The sequence below is a fragment of the Panicum virgatum genome, chromosome 9K, assembly GCF_016808335.1.
Source record: "Panicum virgatum strain AP13 chromosome 9K, P.virgatum_v5, whole genome shotgun sequence".
NCBI classification, from domain to species: Eukaryota; Viridiplantae; Streptophyta; class Magnoliopsida; order Poales; family Poaceae; genus Panicum; species Panicum virgatum.
The window spans coordinates 59084181-59103476 of NC_053144.1; the positions used below are offsets into that span (position 1 = coordinate 59084181).

General features: G+C 47.9%; 2 protein-coding genes and 1 pseudogene across 2 annotated transcripts; 2 read left to right on the forward strand and 1 right to left on the reverse strand.

Annotated features, from left to right (window-relative positions):
- The first annotated feature begins 1653 nt into the window (after positions 1-1653).
- LOC120652819 (beta-glucuronosyltransferase GlcAT14A-like) lies at positions 1654-5168 on the forward strand. Its single transcript, XM_039930754.1, has 4 exons — positions 1654-2350; positions 3493-3568; positions 3659-3774; positions 4478-5168. The coding sequence occupies exons 1-4, from the start codon at positions 1852-1854 to the stop codon at positions 4990-4992; spliced, it is 1206 nt and encodes a 401-aa protein (XP_039786688.1). The 5' UTR covers positions 1654-1851; the 3' UTR covers positions 4993-5168.
- A 375-nt stretch (positions 5169-5543) lies between these two features.
- Positions 5544-7156, forward strand: LOC120652822. The gene is made up of 3 exons (XM_039930755.1): positions 5544-5706; positions 6487-6670; positions 6774-7156. Exons 2-3 carry the CDS (start codon positions 6500-6502, stop codon positions 6846-6848), a joined length of 246 nt encoding a protein of 81 aa, XP_039786689.1. The 5' UTR covers positions 5544-5706; positions 6487-6499; the 3' UTR covers positions 6849-7156.
- A 204-nt stretch (positions 7157-7360) lies between these two features.
- On the reverse strand, positions 7361-8646 carry LOC120652820 (annotated as a pseudogene).
- Positions 8647-19296: the final 10650 nt, after the last annotated feature.

The window sequence follows — 19296 nt, forward strand, 5'->3', positions numbered from 1 at the left end:
CAAAACCTAAACTTTTTCACAGCTAAACACACTCTACTGCGTGCCCGGCCGTACGCCAAACCGGTCCACGCGCCGTAGAGCGTGGCGTGGGAACGATCTGTGTCGCTGCGTCCGTCCTGCGTGCGCAGAGGTCGTCCGGGAGCGGCTCCCCGTTGGCATCGTACGGCGGATCACGGGGCAACGCGGTGTACTGTTGGCCGTTGCTCATGCCTGCGGGCACAGTGAGTCTGTGACAGCGCGGAGCACTGGAGTAGTGAGGTGTAGCTCAACTGATCAACCTTTTGGAACTGATGGCAAGGCTTTTGTTCTGGTATGGCTGTGTTTAGTTCCCCTCAACTCTTCCAAACTTTTCAAATTTTCCGTCACATCAAAATCACATCGAAACATTAAATATAACAAATGACCCATGCATGAAGTATTAAATATAGGTAAATAAAAAAACTAATTGCATAGTTTTGATGTACGTTGCGAGACAAATTTTTTGAGCCTAATTAGTCTATGATAGAACAATATTTACCACATACAAACAAAAAGTGATACAGTATTTTTCGCAAATATTTTTTGCATTCTTTTTACAACTAAACACAATCTATATATAGCAAGGAACTCCACGTCCGCGTCAACTCCTTCGCAATCAGGCCTGCCTGGTCAGTAGTCTCTGCACCACCGCATGCGTGCTGCGCTAGCTTCTACTCCATCCACCAGTAAACCATCAGCATCAAGCATGGATTGTCTCCGGGGTTCTGCGAGCGTTTCCCCGTGACCACACCGATCCAGATTTAGTTTGCGGCTGTGTTTAGTTCGCGAAAAAGTTTGTATTTTGGCACTGTAGCATATTTCGTTGTTACTTGATAAATAATATCTAATCATGGACTAATTAGACTTAAAAGATTCATCTTGTGCTAATCAGTTAGACTGTGTAATTAGTTATTTTTTCAACTGCATTTTATGCTTTATGTATGTGTCTAAAAATTCGATGTGACAGCTAGTGTAGGAAATTTTTTGAGAACTAAACAGAGTATAATTCGGATGATGTCTATTCTTAACTCGCGCGAATTAATCTGGAGCTATCGCAGAAGCTTTGTCGGTGCCGCGCCCCCGCCTCCTCTGGCTCCGGCGCCGCCACCAGCGCATCCGCCGCCGTCCTTCGCCGCAGCCGACCCTAATAAGCTCGGATCCGCGCTCCCCCGCCCGGTGCCGACCCACCGCATGTCTCCCCCGCCGTCGACCGCCGCCGCACAGCAACTTGCCGCCGCCGGGCTTCTCTGCTCTCCTCCCCCTCTTCTAAGGCCGCCGGCGGCCAGTGCCGCGCCCAACAACCCCCACCCATAATCCGGCGGCCATCACCGCGGCAAGGCGGAGGAGGAGGAACAGTCACGTGAATCCAACTGGAGCGACTGTTCTGCCCCTTCTGCGACGTCGGCACAGCACAGCGCGCGCGCGATGAATAGACGTGCCCATAATTCGCCCTGCTTGCTCGCTGTGTCGGAATCCAATCTGGGTCATGGGAGTTTGGACTCGGGAGGACTTTCCCTCCAGTGCGGCAGTGGCCGGCAGGCCATAATTAGGACACGGCACACGCTGCGCCCGTACAGCCGGCGCGCACCGGCACCGCCCGCCCCGGTTTCCTTGCACGAAACGCCGCTGCGCCGCGGCCTCACCTCACCTACATCTCTCCCTCGCCTTCTGCCCGTCTGTCTCCACCAGCCAGCCAGCCAGCCCAGCCACCGAGCCAAGCAACCGCCCGGCCCCCGCGCGCCTCTCCCCCCGTCGCGCCGGCGAGCGAATGCCGCGGGAGCACTAGCCCTCGGCCCCCCTCACCCGGGGCCGGCGCGCCCGACGCACACCGCCATGAGGAAGCTGCCGCCGGCGCACCGGCTCCGGTGGATGCGCGCGCTGCTCCTCGCGCTCCCGCTCCTCTCGCTCCCCATCCTCTACGCGGCGCTCGGCGCGGCGCGCTCCTCGCCGCCGGGGCGGCCGCAGCAGCAGCAGCAGCGGAGGCCGCCGCCGAAGCTGGCGTACCTCATCACGGGCGCCGGCCTCGGGGACGGCCCGCGGATCCGGAGGCTGCTGCGGGCGCTCTACCACCCCTGGAACTGCTACCTCGTCGGGGTGGCCGGGGAGGACGACCGCGCGGATCTCGAGGCCTTCGTGCGCGGCCAGGAGGCGCCGCGCCGGTACGGCAACGTGCGGGTAGCGGACGCGGGGGAGTGGGGCGCCGTCTCGCGGAGGGGGCCCACCGAGCTGGCCGCCACGCTCCACGCCGCCGCCGTGCTGCTCAGGGAGTTCGAAGGCTGGAGCTGGTTCATCAACCTCAGCGCCTCCGATTACCCGCTCATGCCCCAGGATGGTAAAATTCAAGCTCACGAGATTGCTTTGCCAATTGCAACTAGGAATGCGTTTATGTTTCAGCATACAACATCGTAGCATCATGCTAAATTGGCCGTATCACTATCACCCGTTTTTAGATGCCATAGACTATGCATACGGTTTGTGTGTCTAAAAAATGGCCTGTTTAGTTATCTTATAATTTTGTAGTGTCATTTGATTTCGAATATGGTGTCATGTTCTTCTCACATCCTGGGATAGTAATTTCATATCTTTGAGTACCAGAATTTTTTTTATGTTCTGTCCCAAAAAGGAAAACCGTTAAATGATATTGAATTCTTGCCACAGTGCTGCTATATGGTACGTTCTAGTTAGAGGGGTTTAGTGCTTGCTAGTCAGAGGAGATTAGTGTTTGCTAGTCAGAGGAGATTAGTGTTTACTAGTCACAGTGCTTGCTAGTCAGAGGAGATTAGTGTTTTCAGGTTCATTGGCTGTACTTCCTTTCAATTTAGGAACTTTTGAGTCATGCAGTTTCTATGTGAACTGCAATGCACACTTTGATTTATTGTTGCTGTTTGAATTTCCTTTCTGTTTGACCAGCTGGGGTCTGTTAGCTATTTGTATAACTTTTTCTGGTCACTTTATTGTGGGGATATTGAATAGTGCTTATTATTCCTCGTGTAATGAGCCCCACATTATTGAGAATCAAGTTCAGACTAGAGAGATACTCGCCTTGTTCGGCTGGCTGGTTCTGCCAGCTAGAACAGTGTTTTTCTCTCACGCTAAATCAGCCCAGCCACCAGCCAGCCATCCATCCAGCAGTATTTTCCTCTCACACCAAATCAGCCCAGCCACCAGCCACCAGCTAGCCGAACGGGGCGACTGAGTAGGATAAATACGGACAGTGCTGGGCTTGCCAGCTTTATTAATTCCCATGCAAATTGTTATGCCACTGGCAGCGTAAATAGACAGATAAAACTGAGCATAAATAGTCTTACTTAATTCCCGTCTCCAATCTCTGTTGATAATTGTTCCAAAATCACTAAATGCATCTACCTAATATTTTGATTTACAGTACAATACATTTTGAAGCGCTCTACAGGAATAACTGCTGCTGTCTGATGGCATTACTGATATTCATGTCATTGCCTTCATATTTTTCAGACATCCTTCATATCTTCTCATATATTCCAAGAGATCTGAACTTTATTGATCACACAAGTAATATTGGTTGGAAAGAGTAAGCATATTATTTCTCTTTTCATTTATAGTTCCAAATTCTTAACCACTTTTTTGTTCTTTATTGTGATTCTTTGGGTTGCATGTGCAGGTATCAAAGGGCAAGAACAATTATTGTAGATCCAGCATTGCAGGTCCCAAATAAAACTGAGGTTATAACAACAAAGGAGAAAAGGAGTCTGCCATCCGCTTTTAAAATATTTGTAGGTACTGTCTGCTGTCATCACTGAATCTGTTTGCCTGATCAAATGGCCCATTCCAATGCTCTGTAGAAGGAAAGTTTTCATTGTTGCAGTGCAGTGTTTCCTAGTTATCTTTTGTGCCCTCAAGTAGAATCTCATGTAGCAAACTAGTGATAAATTGTGTTCCATCTATTAGACAATATGTATGCGATGGCATCTAGTATTTGAGAAGCTATTAGTTCTAGGATTGCCTAATTTTTACGATGAAGTTATTATGTGGTTGTGGAGTACTTCAATAATAGAAACACCATTTAGATGTCTGACATATAAAATGATACCTCTAAAGTCTAAACACTTCTAAAAGGAAATAGCAGCATGGAGTCAGGCTGGTAGAAAAATCCTCCACCAAATCACCTTTTGAGGATAAGATGCTGCCTCGGTGCCCATCAAGGAAAATCATCCTTGGGGTACTATGATATTTGGTGTCACATGTGACTGTTGGAATGCTGCCTGATGATGATTGTCTGCCCAATCACTGTTTCACCCACAATTTTGGCACCTGACATAATCAGTGTTATGCCTTGTACTAGTTTGTAATTGAGGGGAAAAAGGGATATTGATGATGTGGATTGATCAAAGTTTAGTTGTGTCAAATCCTTTCTATTCTGATCACCCAATGCTCTTCTTTTAAAATCACTTCTAAGGAAGATTTCATGCTCTTGATGCAGGTTCATCTTGGGTTGTACTTAGCCGATCATTCTTGGAATTTTGCTTATTGGGATGGGACAACCTTCCTCGCACATTACTGATGTATTTCACCAACTTCCTCTCATCCTCAGAAGGCTACTTCCACACAGTGATCTGCAACTCAGAGTACTACCAGAATACCACCATCAACAGTGATCTGCGTTTCATCGCGTGGGATAACCCCCCTCGGACGCACCCTGTTAACCTGACAACAGAGCATTTTGACTCGATAGCAAACAGTGGGGCGCCTTTTGCGCACTCCTTCATACATGACAGTCCTGTCCTGGATATGATCGACACCAAGCTTTTGGGGCGAGCACCCGACCGCTTCACCCCTGGTGGATGGTGCTTGGGTAGCTCGGTAGGCGGGAAAGATCCATGTACCTTCTTTGGAAGGTCCTTCGTTCTCAGGCCGACCAAAGGTTCGGCCAAGTTAGAGAAGTTGTTGTTGAAACTTTTGGAACCTGATAACTTCAGGCCTAAACAGTGTAAATAACATTCATTTTACATGGTAGCCAGTTTTTATAGTTTTTTCTTTTGGTAGTGTTCAGAGGCAAAAAGTGTTGATGACATCGTTCTGATTGTTGCGGCAGTAGGCATACAGGTGTTGTGTGTTGTTGTATACCTGCAACTGGAAAGCTCAACGCAAAAGTGATTGAGATCATACATGTACTCTTGATGTTTCATCTCTTCCATTTATGTGCATCAACCGATGATAATCATAGAATTCACAGTTCAGTAGTTCACACGCAGTTAGTCTAGCATAGCCGGCCTTTAGGAAGATTGTCCGAGTGTTTGGAGGCCCTACCCTGCCCGTTCTTTTGATGCAAAAAGATCAGGTTCATGTTCTTTTTTTCTTGGCTAAATTTGTGTAAAATATCTGCCCGCTGTAACGGTTTTGCAACAGTGCTAAATGGAGCTTTTCCCTCTCATTTTTTTCGAGATTAAGCTTTTCCCTACTGAGTATACACGTACGATCTCGAATATGGGCCTTTCTGTACAAACGATGGCTTTCATGGGCCTCAGCATAGCCCGGTAACCAGGTTGTTCTCCTCAAATAAGCCCACTCACCTCACGCCAAACAGAAAAGCCCAACTCAACGGCACACCCTGCTGCTTTCCAGAAACTGCTCGTGCGATCTCAAGAGCGCCGCCTCCCCCGCCGCCGCGCCGGCTGCGCCCCCATCGTCCGTCGGCGGCTCCTGCTCGAGGTACGCGTTTCCGTCCCTTCATTTCCCCTTCCTTTCTCCGTTACGCCTTGCCCCTCCGGGCCGGTGCTGCCCCGCCGTGGTAAGAACCCCCCGCCCACGGTCGGCTGCCAATCGGTGGATCTGACCCGCCTGTCAGCCTTAACCTGCCGTGAGCTAGGGGTCACCTCTGCGTCGAGGCGTCCTTCCTCGCCGCGGAGCTAGTTGCCGTTTCCGCGGCGTTGAGGTGTCTCCGCCTGTTGGGGTGGGGCAGCTTTGCACGCGCCTGCAACCTGTTCGGTCGAATGCTTATGCAAGTGACCTTAGTCTCACCTAACCGTATCGATGCTTGTCTGCTATTGTTCAGTTTCATGCTCGTGTTAGTCTTCACTTGTTCTATCGATTGAAACTTGCTACCTCTTAGACATGGACACATTGTCTCTAGTGAGAATCAAATTGTCATGGTGCTTTGATTGCTTTATGCTGTTCAAATCAGTATGCTTATACCGGATAATGTGCCATGTTGGTATAGTCCATAGCTAATAACCACGTACTTAATGCAAATCTAGTAAGCACGTATTTAATACAAATGTTTTCGAGCACCATTTGTTCTACTTTTACCCTGGGGCTTGGTTCAAACATTTCATCTCCCACATTGATTTGTTGCCCCTAGACTAGAATTATTGCTCTTCTATGTGTATTTGAGTGGTGGGGGTGGGATTTAGGGCTATTCAGATTACTTGCTGAGTTTCTGTTGAGCTAATCACATAAACTGATCGGGTGATCGCATATGTTAATGTGAAGGTGAAGCAGCATAATGGGTCGGAAGGCCGGTGCTCTGTACATAAACCCAAAGAAGTTTGGTGCTGTTGCGAAGCCTTGCATGGTAGAGATGGTGGCCTTCCTCAACTGCCTGGCCTTAAACAAACAGGAAGATGACAAGTGCGTGAGGCAGAAGGATCTCTTGGTTATGTGCACCCAGACTCAGGTCATGATCCGCATCACAGTTAAATGTTTTGCATGCTTAGGCATTGTTTATTCAAAGCATTGAGCCATTCGATTCCTAATGCCTGCTTGCGACATAATTGCAGAAAGGGAAGCCAAAGAACGCAGCGAAGACCATCAATTACCATCTCCAGCGACTTGGGCGAGACAAATTCCTCTAGGTTCAATGGTTTTGGGATCATTTCCTCATCAAGCTTGCTGCCTTGAATTGAGGGTCCGAAAACAAATTTTCTCTTCAAAGTAGCTTTACTGAAATGGGGCAGTAATGTGCCAATAATTCTATGTCAAACAGTAACGTATCAGCAGTATATTGATATGGTTTTGTTCTCTTGCTATTAAGGCACTTTGTTGCTATGTGTCCACGGTATACTGCCAATTGGAAGTGTTCTGTGTAAGTGGCACTGTTGCTTCCCAGCTTGTGAATTGTGGTTTGACCGTTTTGAGTCCAGTTCTAGGTCTGGTTGCTTGATGGGGTTGTGCCATGTAATGCTAATGTTCTTCCCTTTTAATGGGGGCATCAGCACTTTATCTGAGCCATTGTGACATTAGACAGATTCTATGTGCAGGGAACACTGGATGGACGGAACCTACTGGACAAAATTACCGATGCAAAAGGCCTAAGAGTTGCGCCGAATATCAATTGGTTCTGCAGACGCAGGCGACTCAACAGACATAACAAGATTACCCCAGTATCAACGATTAAACCTTATGTTTCCATAAACTAATAACTGTTGGAATAAGGTCATATACGAGGCACGCCATACGTAATGCATAACGAAACCAGCATTAAGCTAAGCATCCGCAATAACGACGATAGTTCACTTGGACACACAACTACTATGCAATGTTCATGCTCTGGCGCTGAGCCCATGATAGGCTCCACCTCCACTCCACTCCACTCCATCACTTTCCCACGCTTCCAGGGCCAGCAATGCCTGCCTCTCCTTCATCGATTTGGTCGTCCCCTTCCCCTTGCGCTTCTCGGCCTCCCGCACCATGCGCTCGATTTCCTCCTTGCGCAGGCGGCCGGTTTGGCTGGTGATGATGATGTTGTTCCTCTGCCCGGTGCTCCTCTCCTCCGCCGACACGTTCATGACGCCATTCACGTCGATGTCGAAGGTGACGGAGATGCCGGGCACGCCCCGGGGCGCCGGGGGGATGCCGGAGAGCACGAACGCGCCGAGCAGGTTGTTGCCCTTGGTGCTCGCGCACTTGCCCTCGAACACCTTGATGGTGCAGGTGACCTGGTTGTCGAAGAGGGTGGTGAAGCGCTTCGTCTGCTTGGTGGGGATGGCCGTGTTCCGCGGGATCACCACACTCATCGTGTGATTCAAATCGACCTCGATCCCGAGCGAGAGTGGAGTGACATCGAGCAGAACCATATCCCTCACCGCCCCGCTGACGGCTCCGCCGCTGAGGATGCAGGCCTGGATGGCGGCGCCGTACGCGACGGCCTCGTCGGGGTTGATGCTCTGGAACAGCTCCTTCCCGTCGAAGAACTCGCGGATCATGCTCTGCACCCTAGGGATGCGGGTGGAGCCGCCGACAAGGACGACATCGTGCACGCTGCTCTTGTCCATCTTGGCGTCGAGGAAGCACTTCTCGAGCCACGACACACTTGCTGAAGAGGTGCTTGTTGAGCTCCTCGAACCGGGACCGGGTGATGGTGATGCAGAAATCGACGCCGTCATGTAGGGAGTCCACCTCGATGGTGGTCTGCGCCGTATAAGACAGCATCCTCTTGGCCCTCTCGCAGGCAGTCCGCAGCCGCCGGTGCGCCTTCTGGTTGCTCCTGATGTCCGTCTTCCCGTGCTTCTTTATGAACTCCCGCAGAGAGTGTTTCACCATCTCGTTGTCGAAATCCACCCCGCCAAGGTGGGTGTCGCCGGAGATTGCCTTTACCTCGAAGAGAGCCATGTCAATGTCCTCTCCCGGATCAATTTTAAGCAGGGAGACGTCCATGGTGTTGGATATGATCTCCAGGCCCGATCCAAAGATCGGGCCAAATCCCCTTTGATCGCGCCCTGATCGGGGGCGCCCAGTCATTATGGCTGGTGGGCCCCCATCGCCTGCGCTATATAGAATAGGAGGGGGGCCGGGGCACGGACGCCAAAGTTGACCGCTGCCAAACCCCTCTCCCACAAACCCTACCGATCTAAGGGAGCGCAAGGCCGACGGGAAGCGCCCCAGCGCCGCCACGACGTTCCCCACCGACGCCGCCGTTCCCGGCCAGTGCCGGTACCGGCCTGAAGGGTACCGGTACCCTCGCCGCCCATCGTCGCCGCCGGATCCACGTCTTGCCAACCCGGACTTCCTCGCCTCCATCCTCGACTCCATCAACGCCATGGCACCCGCAGGGTCGAGCTCCTCTGCGCCCCCTTCCACGGATGGTTTGCACCTTCATCTCCATACCTTCCTCTCTCTTTGTTGTACTAGAACTAACCCCATGTTTATCTACTAGAAGATATACCCGTACTCGATCTTGTATGCCTAGATATCGATCCAGTGTAGAACCCTAGATTTTTTTTGTAACTAACAATGGTATCGGTCGCTGATCTAGTGCATAGATCGGGTTTTGGGATAGAGTTTAGAAGGAGAAAGAATTGTTTTCGATGCAAATCGAAGAAAGAACCTCAAATTGATCTCGGATTGACCGAGATCCCCAATTCAGAAAACCCTAACCCTAAAAGAGAACCCCGGGAAAAGGGTGGAACTTACCTTTCCCGGTCAAGAACCACTGCGCGCGTCATTGCTCGTCGGCGCGCGCACAAGAACCCTAACCCTAGACCCGTGAAACTCAAACCCGCAGAATCAAGAACTCGACAGAAAGGGGGGGACTCACCTCCTCGGCCGCCGCCGCTCACTGGGGCGCGCCAAAGAATCCGGCCGCCGCTGGTCGCCGTTGCGCAACCGCGCGCGGGGCCCCGGCCGCCACTCAGAACCGGCGCACGGCCCGTGCACCACCTCCAGTCCGCTCGACGGCGGCGCGCTCCCACTCGGTTGAGCGCGCGCGCCGGCGAGGGGACCGGCGGGGGGCGCCGCCGTGCTGCCGACTTCCCCGGGCCGCCATGGCCGCCGCTCGCTCACTCGGGCGTGAGAAACGGGGGGAAGGAATGGAATGGCGTTAGGGTTTCCGGGAGATCCGGCCGGCCGCGGTTTTTGTTCCGTTTAGGGCGTTTCCCAGCCGTCGGATTCGATCCGACGGTCAGAGCGCGGCCGCCGGCCAAGCAGGCCAGAAACAGCCCAAGAGGGCGCGCCGCGCGGGCCGTTTCGGCGGCCCGGCCGTCGGCTGCTGGGCCGCGGGCCCAGGCGCGGGGGAGCGGCCGTGCGGAAACGGGCCTTGGGCCATTTTTCCGTCTCGGGCCGCATAAACAGTTCCAGAATTCGCTTTTACTTTTATTTCAGAAGGATTTTGAATATGAATTTGAATGAATTTGCTTAGAATTTGATCTTTGTAAATAAATGCACCAACATGTATTATTTTTAGAGCAGAAATTTATAAGAATTATGCTTCTGAATATTTAGAATTTTACATGTTTCCGCTGCAAAGAATTTATTTTGTCTCTATGTTATTTTGAACCAACGAGATAATTGATATAGAGGCTTATAGAATTTATTTCTCAGAATTTTCAGTATATTATAATGTTGTAATTTCTGATCAAAGTTGATATTGCAATATTATAATTTTGTTCAGAATTTTGTATACATTATATCTTTTTCTGCCCAACGGTGATTTAGATTTAATGTACAGATTATTGCATGTTTTAATTTTGACCAACGTTAAATTGATACATGCAATTATTGTTGTCCTCACAAATTTTGAATTCAAATTTCAGGCTCCAATGCTATGACTTATGTGAATGTCATTCCTGAACTGGATGGCAACAACTATGGGAAATGGTACCAGAAATTGGAGATAGCTCTGGCGATGGCCAATATAGATTTGGCCATCACAACGCCAGCTCCACAAGAACCAGAAAAGCCCGTAAGGGCACAGAATGAAGAAGCTGCTGCTTGGGCTATCCGAGAGAAGAATTATGACTCTGCTATGACCAGATATGATGCTGACAAGACACGTTGGAATGATTCCAACCGCAAGTGTCTTATGGTCATGAAGGGTTCCACTTCAGATGCCATCAAGATGGCGATCCCAGATTGTGACACCGCTTCAGAATATTTAGCAAAGGTGAAGAGTCAGTTTACTGGTTCTTCCAAGGCTTATGCTGCCATTCTTGCTGAGCAGCTTATCACCAAGAAATACACTGGCGGTGGCATCAGAGAACATATCTTAGAAATGAGCCACATGGCCAACAAGCTTAAGACAATGGACATGCCTTTGCCAGAAAAGTTCATTGTTCAGCTGGTCTTCAAGTCCTTACCAAAGGCGTTTGAGGCATTTCATGTCAACTATAACGCTTTTCCAGAAGATTGGGGTATTGACAAGCTGATTGGCATGTGTGTTCAAGAAGAAGATCGCCTTAAGAACTCCAATGATGGTGAGCTTGCTTTTCAAGTTCAACACAAGAAAAAGAATTTTCAGAATAAGAACTTCCAGCATAACAAGAGACCTTTCCCACCAGGCAAGAATCAGCATGAGAGTGGCCCTTCCAGACCACCTCCACAGAAAGATTGGGAAAATTTTCCAGTTGAACAAGACCAGTGCCTGAAGTGCAAAAAGAGAGGGCACTACAAGAGGGACTGCCCAGAATTCCTGAAAGAGTTGTTAAGAAAGGGGATCAAGTATGAGGAGGACCCTTTCAAGAGGCGCAAGAAGAATTAAAGTTGCAAACGGTGTAGAAGCTGAAGTCGAAGCCATAGCAGAATTTCATTTAGAATTACATAATGTCTTTGTACTTTGTTTGAGAGATGTTCTTTATGTACCGTCTTTGCAACGAAACTTAATAAGTGTGTCTAAATTAGATGATGATGCTATTGCTTGTCATTTTGGTGATGGCAAGTGTAAGATACAAGTTAATTCAGAATGTGTTGGTCTTGCCTTCCGACAAGACAAATTATATTTGCTTTCATTATCTGAGAATGTGAATGCAGTATGTTCTGAGAATAAAAATGCCTCCTCATATGAGAATGTTACTAAGAAACGCAAACGAATTGATGCAATTTCGTCGAAATTATGGCACTGTCGTTTAGGCCATATTTCGAGGGGGAGAATAGAGCGCTTAGTGACAGCATCAATTCTTCCACCGTTAGAATTTTCAGATTTAGAACAATGTATTGATTGCATTAAAGGAAAATTCGTTAAGAACATAAAGAAAGGTGCCAAACGAAGTGCGGGAATTCTAGAAATAATTCACACAGATATATGTGGACCATTCCCTGTCACTACTGTAGATGGTTATGTTTCTTTCATAACATTTACAGACGATTACTCGCGTTATGGCTACATTTATCCAATTAAAGAACGATCAGAAGCATTGGATAAATTCAAGATATTCAAAGCAGAAGTAGAAAACCAACATGATTTAAAGATTAAGATAATCAGATCCGACTGTGGGGGAGAGTACTACGGTCGACACACCCCCTATGGCCAAGTTCCAGGACCTTTTGCAAGGTTCCTTATGGAAAATGGCATAGTTGCCCAGTATTCTACACCGGGCGAGTCTCAGCAGAACGGAGTAGCAGACAGAAGAAACCGTACCCTGATGGATATGGTCAGAAGTATGATGAGCTACTCAACGTTACCGATTAATTTGTGGATGGAGGCGTTAAAAACCGCCATTTACATTCTTAATCGGGTGCCAAGTAAATCGGTGCCGAAAACACCGTATGAACTGTGGACAGGAAGAGAACCCTCGCTTAATCATTTTCACGTATGGGGTTGTCCAGCTGAGGCCAAAGTGTTTAATCCGAACATTGGGAAGCTAGATCCCAAGACAGTCAGTTGCCATTTTATTGGCTATCCAGAAAAGTCTAAGGGATATCGCTTTTATTGTCCCGACAGACACACGAAGTTTGTAGAAACATGACACGCTGCCTTCTTAGAAGATCAGATGATTAGGGGGAGCATAGTAGCCAGAAAAATCGACCTTGAGGAGAAGCGGGTATACGTTCCCACTCCGATGATTCAAGAGCCTTATTTCTCGTTACCTGTGGTTGTGGCACCGATAGAGCAGGAAACTGCAGTGCCAACACCTGCTGTCAGTCTACCTGACGTTGCAGTGCAAGAAACTGCGGTGCCACCACCTATTGTTGGTTCTCCTAGCTTGGCATTAAATGGAAATGAGGACCCTGTTCCTCAGGACCAAATAGAACCCGTTGCCATGGATGAGGGGGAGCAACAACAGCCTCCTGTGCAAGAAATACCAGTCGCAGTGGCCCCGAGAAGGTCACAAAGAACTAGAAAACCAGCTATTTCTAAAGACTATGAAGTCTATCATAGTGAAGAAATACAGAATGAGGGTGATCCCACCTCTTTTGAAGAAGCCATGAAGAGCGCCAATTCATCCAAATGGTTTGCAGCCATGGAAGATGAAATGAGATCCATGAATACCAATAAAGTCTGGGACTTAGAAGAAATTCCCAAAGGAGCCAAAACAGTAGGCTGCAAGTGGGTCTACAAAACAAAATGTGACTCCAAAGGGAACATAGAAAGATATAAAATGTGGCTCGTGGCAAAAGGCTTCACGCAAAGAGAAGGAATAGATTACAATGAGACCTTCTCTCCGGTCTCATGTAAAGACTCTTTCAGAATAATAATGGCCTTAGTGGCACATTATGATTTAGAATTACATCAGATGGATGTAAAGACGGCATTCCTAAATGGGGATTTGTATGAAGATGTCTACATGGCACAGCACAAAGGTTTTGTTGTGGAAAGCAAAGAAAATTTAGGATGCCGCTTGAGAAAATCGATTTATGGCTTGAAGCAAGCCTCGAGGCAGTGGTATTTGAAATTTGATGAAACAATTAGAAAGTTTGGATTTAAAGAAAATGAAGAGGACAATTGCATTTATGCGAAGTTCAAGAACGGGAAATTTATTTTCCTTATCTTGTATGTGGATGACATTCTGCTAGCAAGTAGTGATGTTAATCTTCTCCTGGAGACAAAGAAATTCTTGTCCTCGAAATTTGATATGAAAGATCTTGGTGAAGCTTCGTTCATTTTAGGAATTGAGATTCACCGTGATAGAAGAAGAGGGGTTTTAGGATTATCACAGAAAACATACTTAGAAAAGATATTAAAGAAATACGGTATGCATGCGAGCAAGCCCACACCTGCTCCAATAGTCAAGGGCGACAGTTTCGGGAAACATCAGTGTCCCAAGAACCAGTATGAGCTCGAGCAAATGAAGGCAGTGCCTTATCCTTCAGCTGTCGGAAGCTTACAGTATGCACAAGTGTGCACACGCCCTGACTTAAGTTTCGTTACCGGGGGTACTTGGCAGATACCAGAGTAATCCAGGCATAGAGCACTGGAAAATGGTAAAGAAAGCTTTGCGCTATGTGAGGGGCACAACTGGCCTCATGCTGACATATAGAAAATCAGAAACTTTAGAAATAGAAGGGTATTCAGATTCAGATTTTGCAGGAGATGCAGATGATAGAAAGTCCACATCTGGATACATCTTCACTCTTGCAAAAGGAGCAATATCGTGGAAAAGCTCCAAACAGACAGTTACAGCATCCTCCACGATGTATGCTGAATTTGTGGCATGTTATGAGGCCTCGGGGCAGGTCACATGGCTAAAGAAATTTGTACCCGGATTGAAAGTGGTCGACATCATAGAAAAACCACTGAAATTATACTGCGACAACGAGCCAGCAGTATTCTATGCTCATAACAACAAGTCGAGTGGTGCTGCCAAACACATCGACATCAAGTTTTATGTTGTTAAGGAGCAAGTCCAGGATCAAACTATTTGTCTATAACATATCAGAACAAACAAGATGTTAGCGGATCCGCTTACAAAAGGCCTACCACCCAATGTGTTCAGAGAACACTTAGCCGGCATGGATTTAAGGGAAAGCCTATGATTCCTGGACAAAGAGGGCCCTAGAATAAGACTCTGTTTCAGACCAGAAAAGTGATTGTGGCTGTTAATCTGACAGTAATAACTGTCATGACGAGGCACGCCCTATACACTGATCTGCGATGGGATGAACCAAACTCAGATAAAGAACAAGAATAAGAAAATGAGAGATCAAGGGGGAGAATGTTGGATATGATCTCCAGGCCCGATCCAAAGATCGGGCCAAATCCCCTTTGATCGCGCCCTGATCGGGGGCGCCCAGTCATTATGGCTGGTGGGCCCCCGTCGCCTGCGCTATATAGAATAGGAGGGGGGTGTAACGGCCCAGGGTTTTAAATAGCCAATTTAGGGTAATTAGAATCAAATTATGCATCATGTGCTTGAATTGCTTGAAAAAGGATCTTTTTGTAAATATAAAGGTTATATGTGTAATTATGATTTTATGCAAGGTCCTTTCTTTAGTTATGTTGAATAGGTTGCGTAATTTTAACTTTTGTGGAGGGTGTTTTTGCAAAATTCAGTGCATTTATTGCATGGCAGCAAACTTTGCTTTTAAATCTAAATTTGAAGTGAAATTGCTTTGAAAAAGACAAAATTCCTGGAATTCAAAATCCCTCTTATGTTTTAAAAATTAGCTCTTGAATCTTTGATCAAATAAATTTTTGCACAACGTCAAAGTTGTAGATCTTGAAAAATTGAACAACTTTCATGTTGGGCACTTTTTCATTTGAGCTCTATTTTAAAAGTTATCGCTAGTTTATAGAATGGTCCCTGGAGTTTTTGGAAATTTCGTTTGGGTCCTTTTCCCCTTCCTCCAGCTCCTCTGCTCTCTCCCACCGCCGACCGACGGCGCCACGCCGCGCGACGCCGCTCTGGGCCGGCCGTAGGCCAACTCCAGCTTCGCCTTCGCTTCACGTGGCACTTCCACATGCTTCTGGACCCATCCCCCTCGTGCTGGTACCTCCTCCGCTTGCCACGCGCCCGCGCCGAGCTTCGCGCGGCTGCCACGGTGCCACCTCGCCGCCGCCAGTGCCGTGCGCCGCCCGCCCGCCGTGGAGGGCCGCCCCCGCGCCACCTCCTGCTTGCCTGGTAGCTTCTACGCGTCGCGCTGCACCTTCACCGCCCTCCTTTGCCTTGAGCTGGAGCCTCCATCTCGCGCCACGCGCCCAGTGAGGCCACCGCCGGCCGCCACCGCAATCCGCCGTGGCTAGCCCGATGCAGTGCCCCAACCCCTCTCCTCTCGCGCGCATCAAAACCAGGAGGACCCCCTCCTTCTTTTCCCTTCGCGCTTTTGCCAGTTCCTCCACCCCACGCCCCGGAACGCCGCCGCCGCTCCACCGAACGCCGGCGAGCCTCAAGCCCGCCGTCGAGCCGCGCCTCCACAGCCGCTCCGCCCAAATCGACCCCACATCTAGCTTCGCCTCGACCCCGCGAAGCTCACCCACCCCTCCTCCTCGCCCAGTCCTCACCGGAGCGCCGCCTCCGCCGTCCTCCTCCGCCGCCGGAGCAACTGCTCCGCGGGGAACATCCAATCCGACCACCCCGAGCCCCAAGAAGACCACCATTGGGTTCGCCTTGGCCTGCTCTCCATTTCCCCCAACCCCACCCTCGCCGCCGGTGACTCCTCTCGCCGGTTTTGGCCGGTCAACCACCGCCCCTCTGCTCTGACCCGGCCGAGGACCTCGGGTGAGAAGAATCAAAAACTCAGGGGGTTATGTGAATAGGCCGTGACTCATTTGAATAGTGCCACTAAGGACTCCTTTGTAATTTTTGCAGTAAACTTTGAAATTCCATAGAAAATCGTAGGAAATTCAGAAAAATGTAAAATTGGATGTTTTGGAGTCCTTGAGAGTAGATCTTTGCAGTAGAATCATAATAAGTTAGGCTTTTGTTGAAAGTTTTTGCTGTACAAGTTGTTTTGTGTCACTAGCTTCATAAAGACTAGTTATTTAATCTTTTTCTTATCTGATGATTAACAGCTTGTCTTGCAGTGAAACTTTTATGGTAGTTTACTCATGTAACACTTGTTTTTCTATAAAAATTTTATGATCAGTTCTTTGGTGTAGCTATTTATTTGATTTAATCCTTGTTTAGTAGGCTTTAATTATGGTAAATAGTTTCTGTTCATAATAAATTATGAAAATATTTCTGCATATTCTTCTTGATTATCTTAGCTTGTCCAGGAAGTTTGAGCCTCAGTTCATGGCTAGAACAGGAGCTAAAAATGAATCCTGATAATCTGTTGTTCTGTTTTGTTTATTTTCTCATAATTAATTCTCTGTAGATAAAATCATGAAAATTTCACAGTAGCTAGTCCTTTTCTAGTGTCAACCTCCTGTTAAATTTTGAGCTTCTACTTTGCTCTATTTTGACCTGTATAATTCAAGCTTGATCTAGGTGTTATCTGAATGAAAGAATTGTTGTGATTAATTGGCTACATGTCTTGGCATGATTTTTGCAAGGTAGCTTAGTCTGTTCATTCTATGTTTAGGGTAATTGTTGCTAAATTTATTGCTATTTGTGATCTGAGTTGTTTATTTAATTAGCAAACCTTGAGTTAAATGCTATAGGAATCAACCACCACTCATTTTATGAAGTTAGTATAACTTGCTTGTGCTGTTGATCATGATGCCTTGTGTAGTTAAATTTGTTATTTAACTACTCTATAAACAATTGCCCATGTATGTTTATAATGTTGTTCTTGCATTACATATAGACACGACTGCCTTATCGGACGGAACGTACGAGCTGATCCCGGAATCTGTCGGAGGTGATCTCGAAGCTCAAGCGAACACTGCTGAACTAACTGAAGCCCCGAACCAAAGTTCGGAAGAGCCTAGAGCTGAAATAGTTAGCAACTACCGAGAAGGCAAGCCCCGGACATAACCTATATTTCAAATTATTATCATTTACTGTTATTATTTACTTGTGCATTTACAGTTCTTAGAATTTGAATTGAAACCCTAGATGCATGATCCTAGGAACCTATGTACTGAACACTAGACTCGAGATCGACTACTTGCTAAGCTTATAGGACCGGTAAAAGTCGAGTGATTGCCTGTCACTCGCGAGCTTTATAGGAATTGTTTGTTTACTTCTGTTATCAATATAAGGACGACGGACGGGGTTGTGATCGATATCATGACTTTATGTGAGACCCCGTCTGTGTTGATGAACTTGCTAAGGTCGCGGGGTGTGGTAGCGGTGGTTAAGTTTTTGAAAGTACTAGCCACATGCCGTAAATATGGTACGCGGCAAGCCTAGTAGCCGATTGGACCGGGGAGTGGATATACCTTTCACTCTCTCTTTAGAGATAGGTTTTTAAATGTTATTATTGATCAACACTACGACTTCAAGGGACAAGGGTGGACCGGGCACGGGTGGACCTTGGAGCCCTGTAGTCGGGGAGAGTGACCCTATCCACAAGCCGGAAAGAAAGGTCAACGGTTGCTTAGAAGTGACTCGACGGTGCTTCAAGCGTGTGTGCTAGGTTATCCTTGCAAGGTTGAATTTCGATTCAGAATCGTCCGCCTCTCACGATGAAATGAGACTGCTTGATCCCTTTGCCACACAGAGTAATAAGAGCAACAATATTATTTATTAATCTTGATGTTTGCTTAGTTTTCTACCATGTTTGGTTAGTAGTTGCTTACATAGAATGGTTAATCTACTAGAATCTTGAAAGCTAAAACTTGAAAGTAAGGATCTACTCTTTATTGCTTTTCAGCAAAAAGGAAAACCAGAGCCTCACAAACCTTGCATAGTCTAGCTATAGTGGGCTACTTATACCCGTTGACGGTTAAGTCTTGCTGAGTATTAGAATACTCAGCCTTGCTGTTGAAACCCTTTTTCAGGTATGAGTCTTGAGGACCAGGTCGCTAGTTTGACCTATCCCTGCTCTTTGCCTCCTGGCTGGTCCGTAGAGTGGGATACGTCTTCGGCCGGCAATGACCATGACGAGTGATACCTTGCTTGGGCTAGCTTGGTACCATTTTGCGACGTGTTGTAGTCGTCGTGTTTCATCTTCCGCTGTTTAAACCCTAAATCTTTACACTTATGGTTTGTATAACTGTTTTACTTAAGTTGGCTTTGTAATAATAGTTTTTAACTGGTTTGTAATCATTACTATGCCTGTGTTGTAAAATTTTGGTTGTAATATCTCTGGACTCGCCTTCGTGCGGGGTATGCTTGTTCGATCCGAGAACCGGTGGTTGTATCGGGACGTTACCCGACAGACCCAGAATTATTCCGTTTGAAGTGCGTTTGAGCTAATGTTGCTTTTATGGTGATGACCTGCGCACTTGAGCCGGGATAATTTAGGCGGTTCTGCCACAGGGGGCCGGGGCACGGACGCCCAAGTTGACCGCTGCCAAACCCCTCTCCCACAAACCCTACCGATCTAAGGGAGCGCAAGGCCGACGGGAATCACCCCAGCGCCGCCACGACGTTCCCCACCGACGCCGCCGTTCCCGGCCAGTGCCGGTACCGGCCCGAAGGGTACCGGTACCCTCGCCGCCCATCGTCGCCGCCGGATCCACGTCTTGCCAACCCGGACTTCCTCGCCTCCATTCTCGACTCCATCGACGCCATGGCACCCGCAGGGTCGAGCTCCTATGCGCCC

Coding starts and splice junctions, on each gene's coding strand:
- LOC120652819 (XM_039930754.1), top strand. CDS start 1,852: ATGAGGAAGCTGCCGCCGGCGCACCGGCTCCGGTGGATGCGCGCGCTG. Junction 3,569..3,658: donor AGTAATATTGGTTGGAAAGA/GTAAGCATATTA, acceptor TTGCATGTGCAG/GTATCAAAGGGCAAGAACAA. Junction 3,775..4,477: donor CGCTTTTAAAATATTTGTAG/GTACTGTCTGCT, acceptor CTCTTGATGCAG/GTTCATCTTGGGTTGTACTT.
- LOC120652822 (XM_039930755.1), top strand. CDS start 6,500: ATGGGTCGGAAGGCCGGTGCTCTGTACATAAACCCAAAGAAGTTTGGT. Junction 6,671..6,773: donor TTATGTGCACCCAGACTCAG/GTCATGATCCGC, acceptor ACATAATTGCAG/AAAGGGAAGCCAAAGAACGC.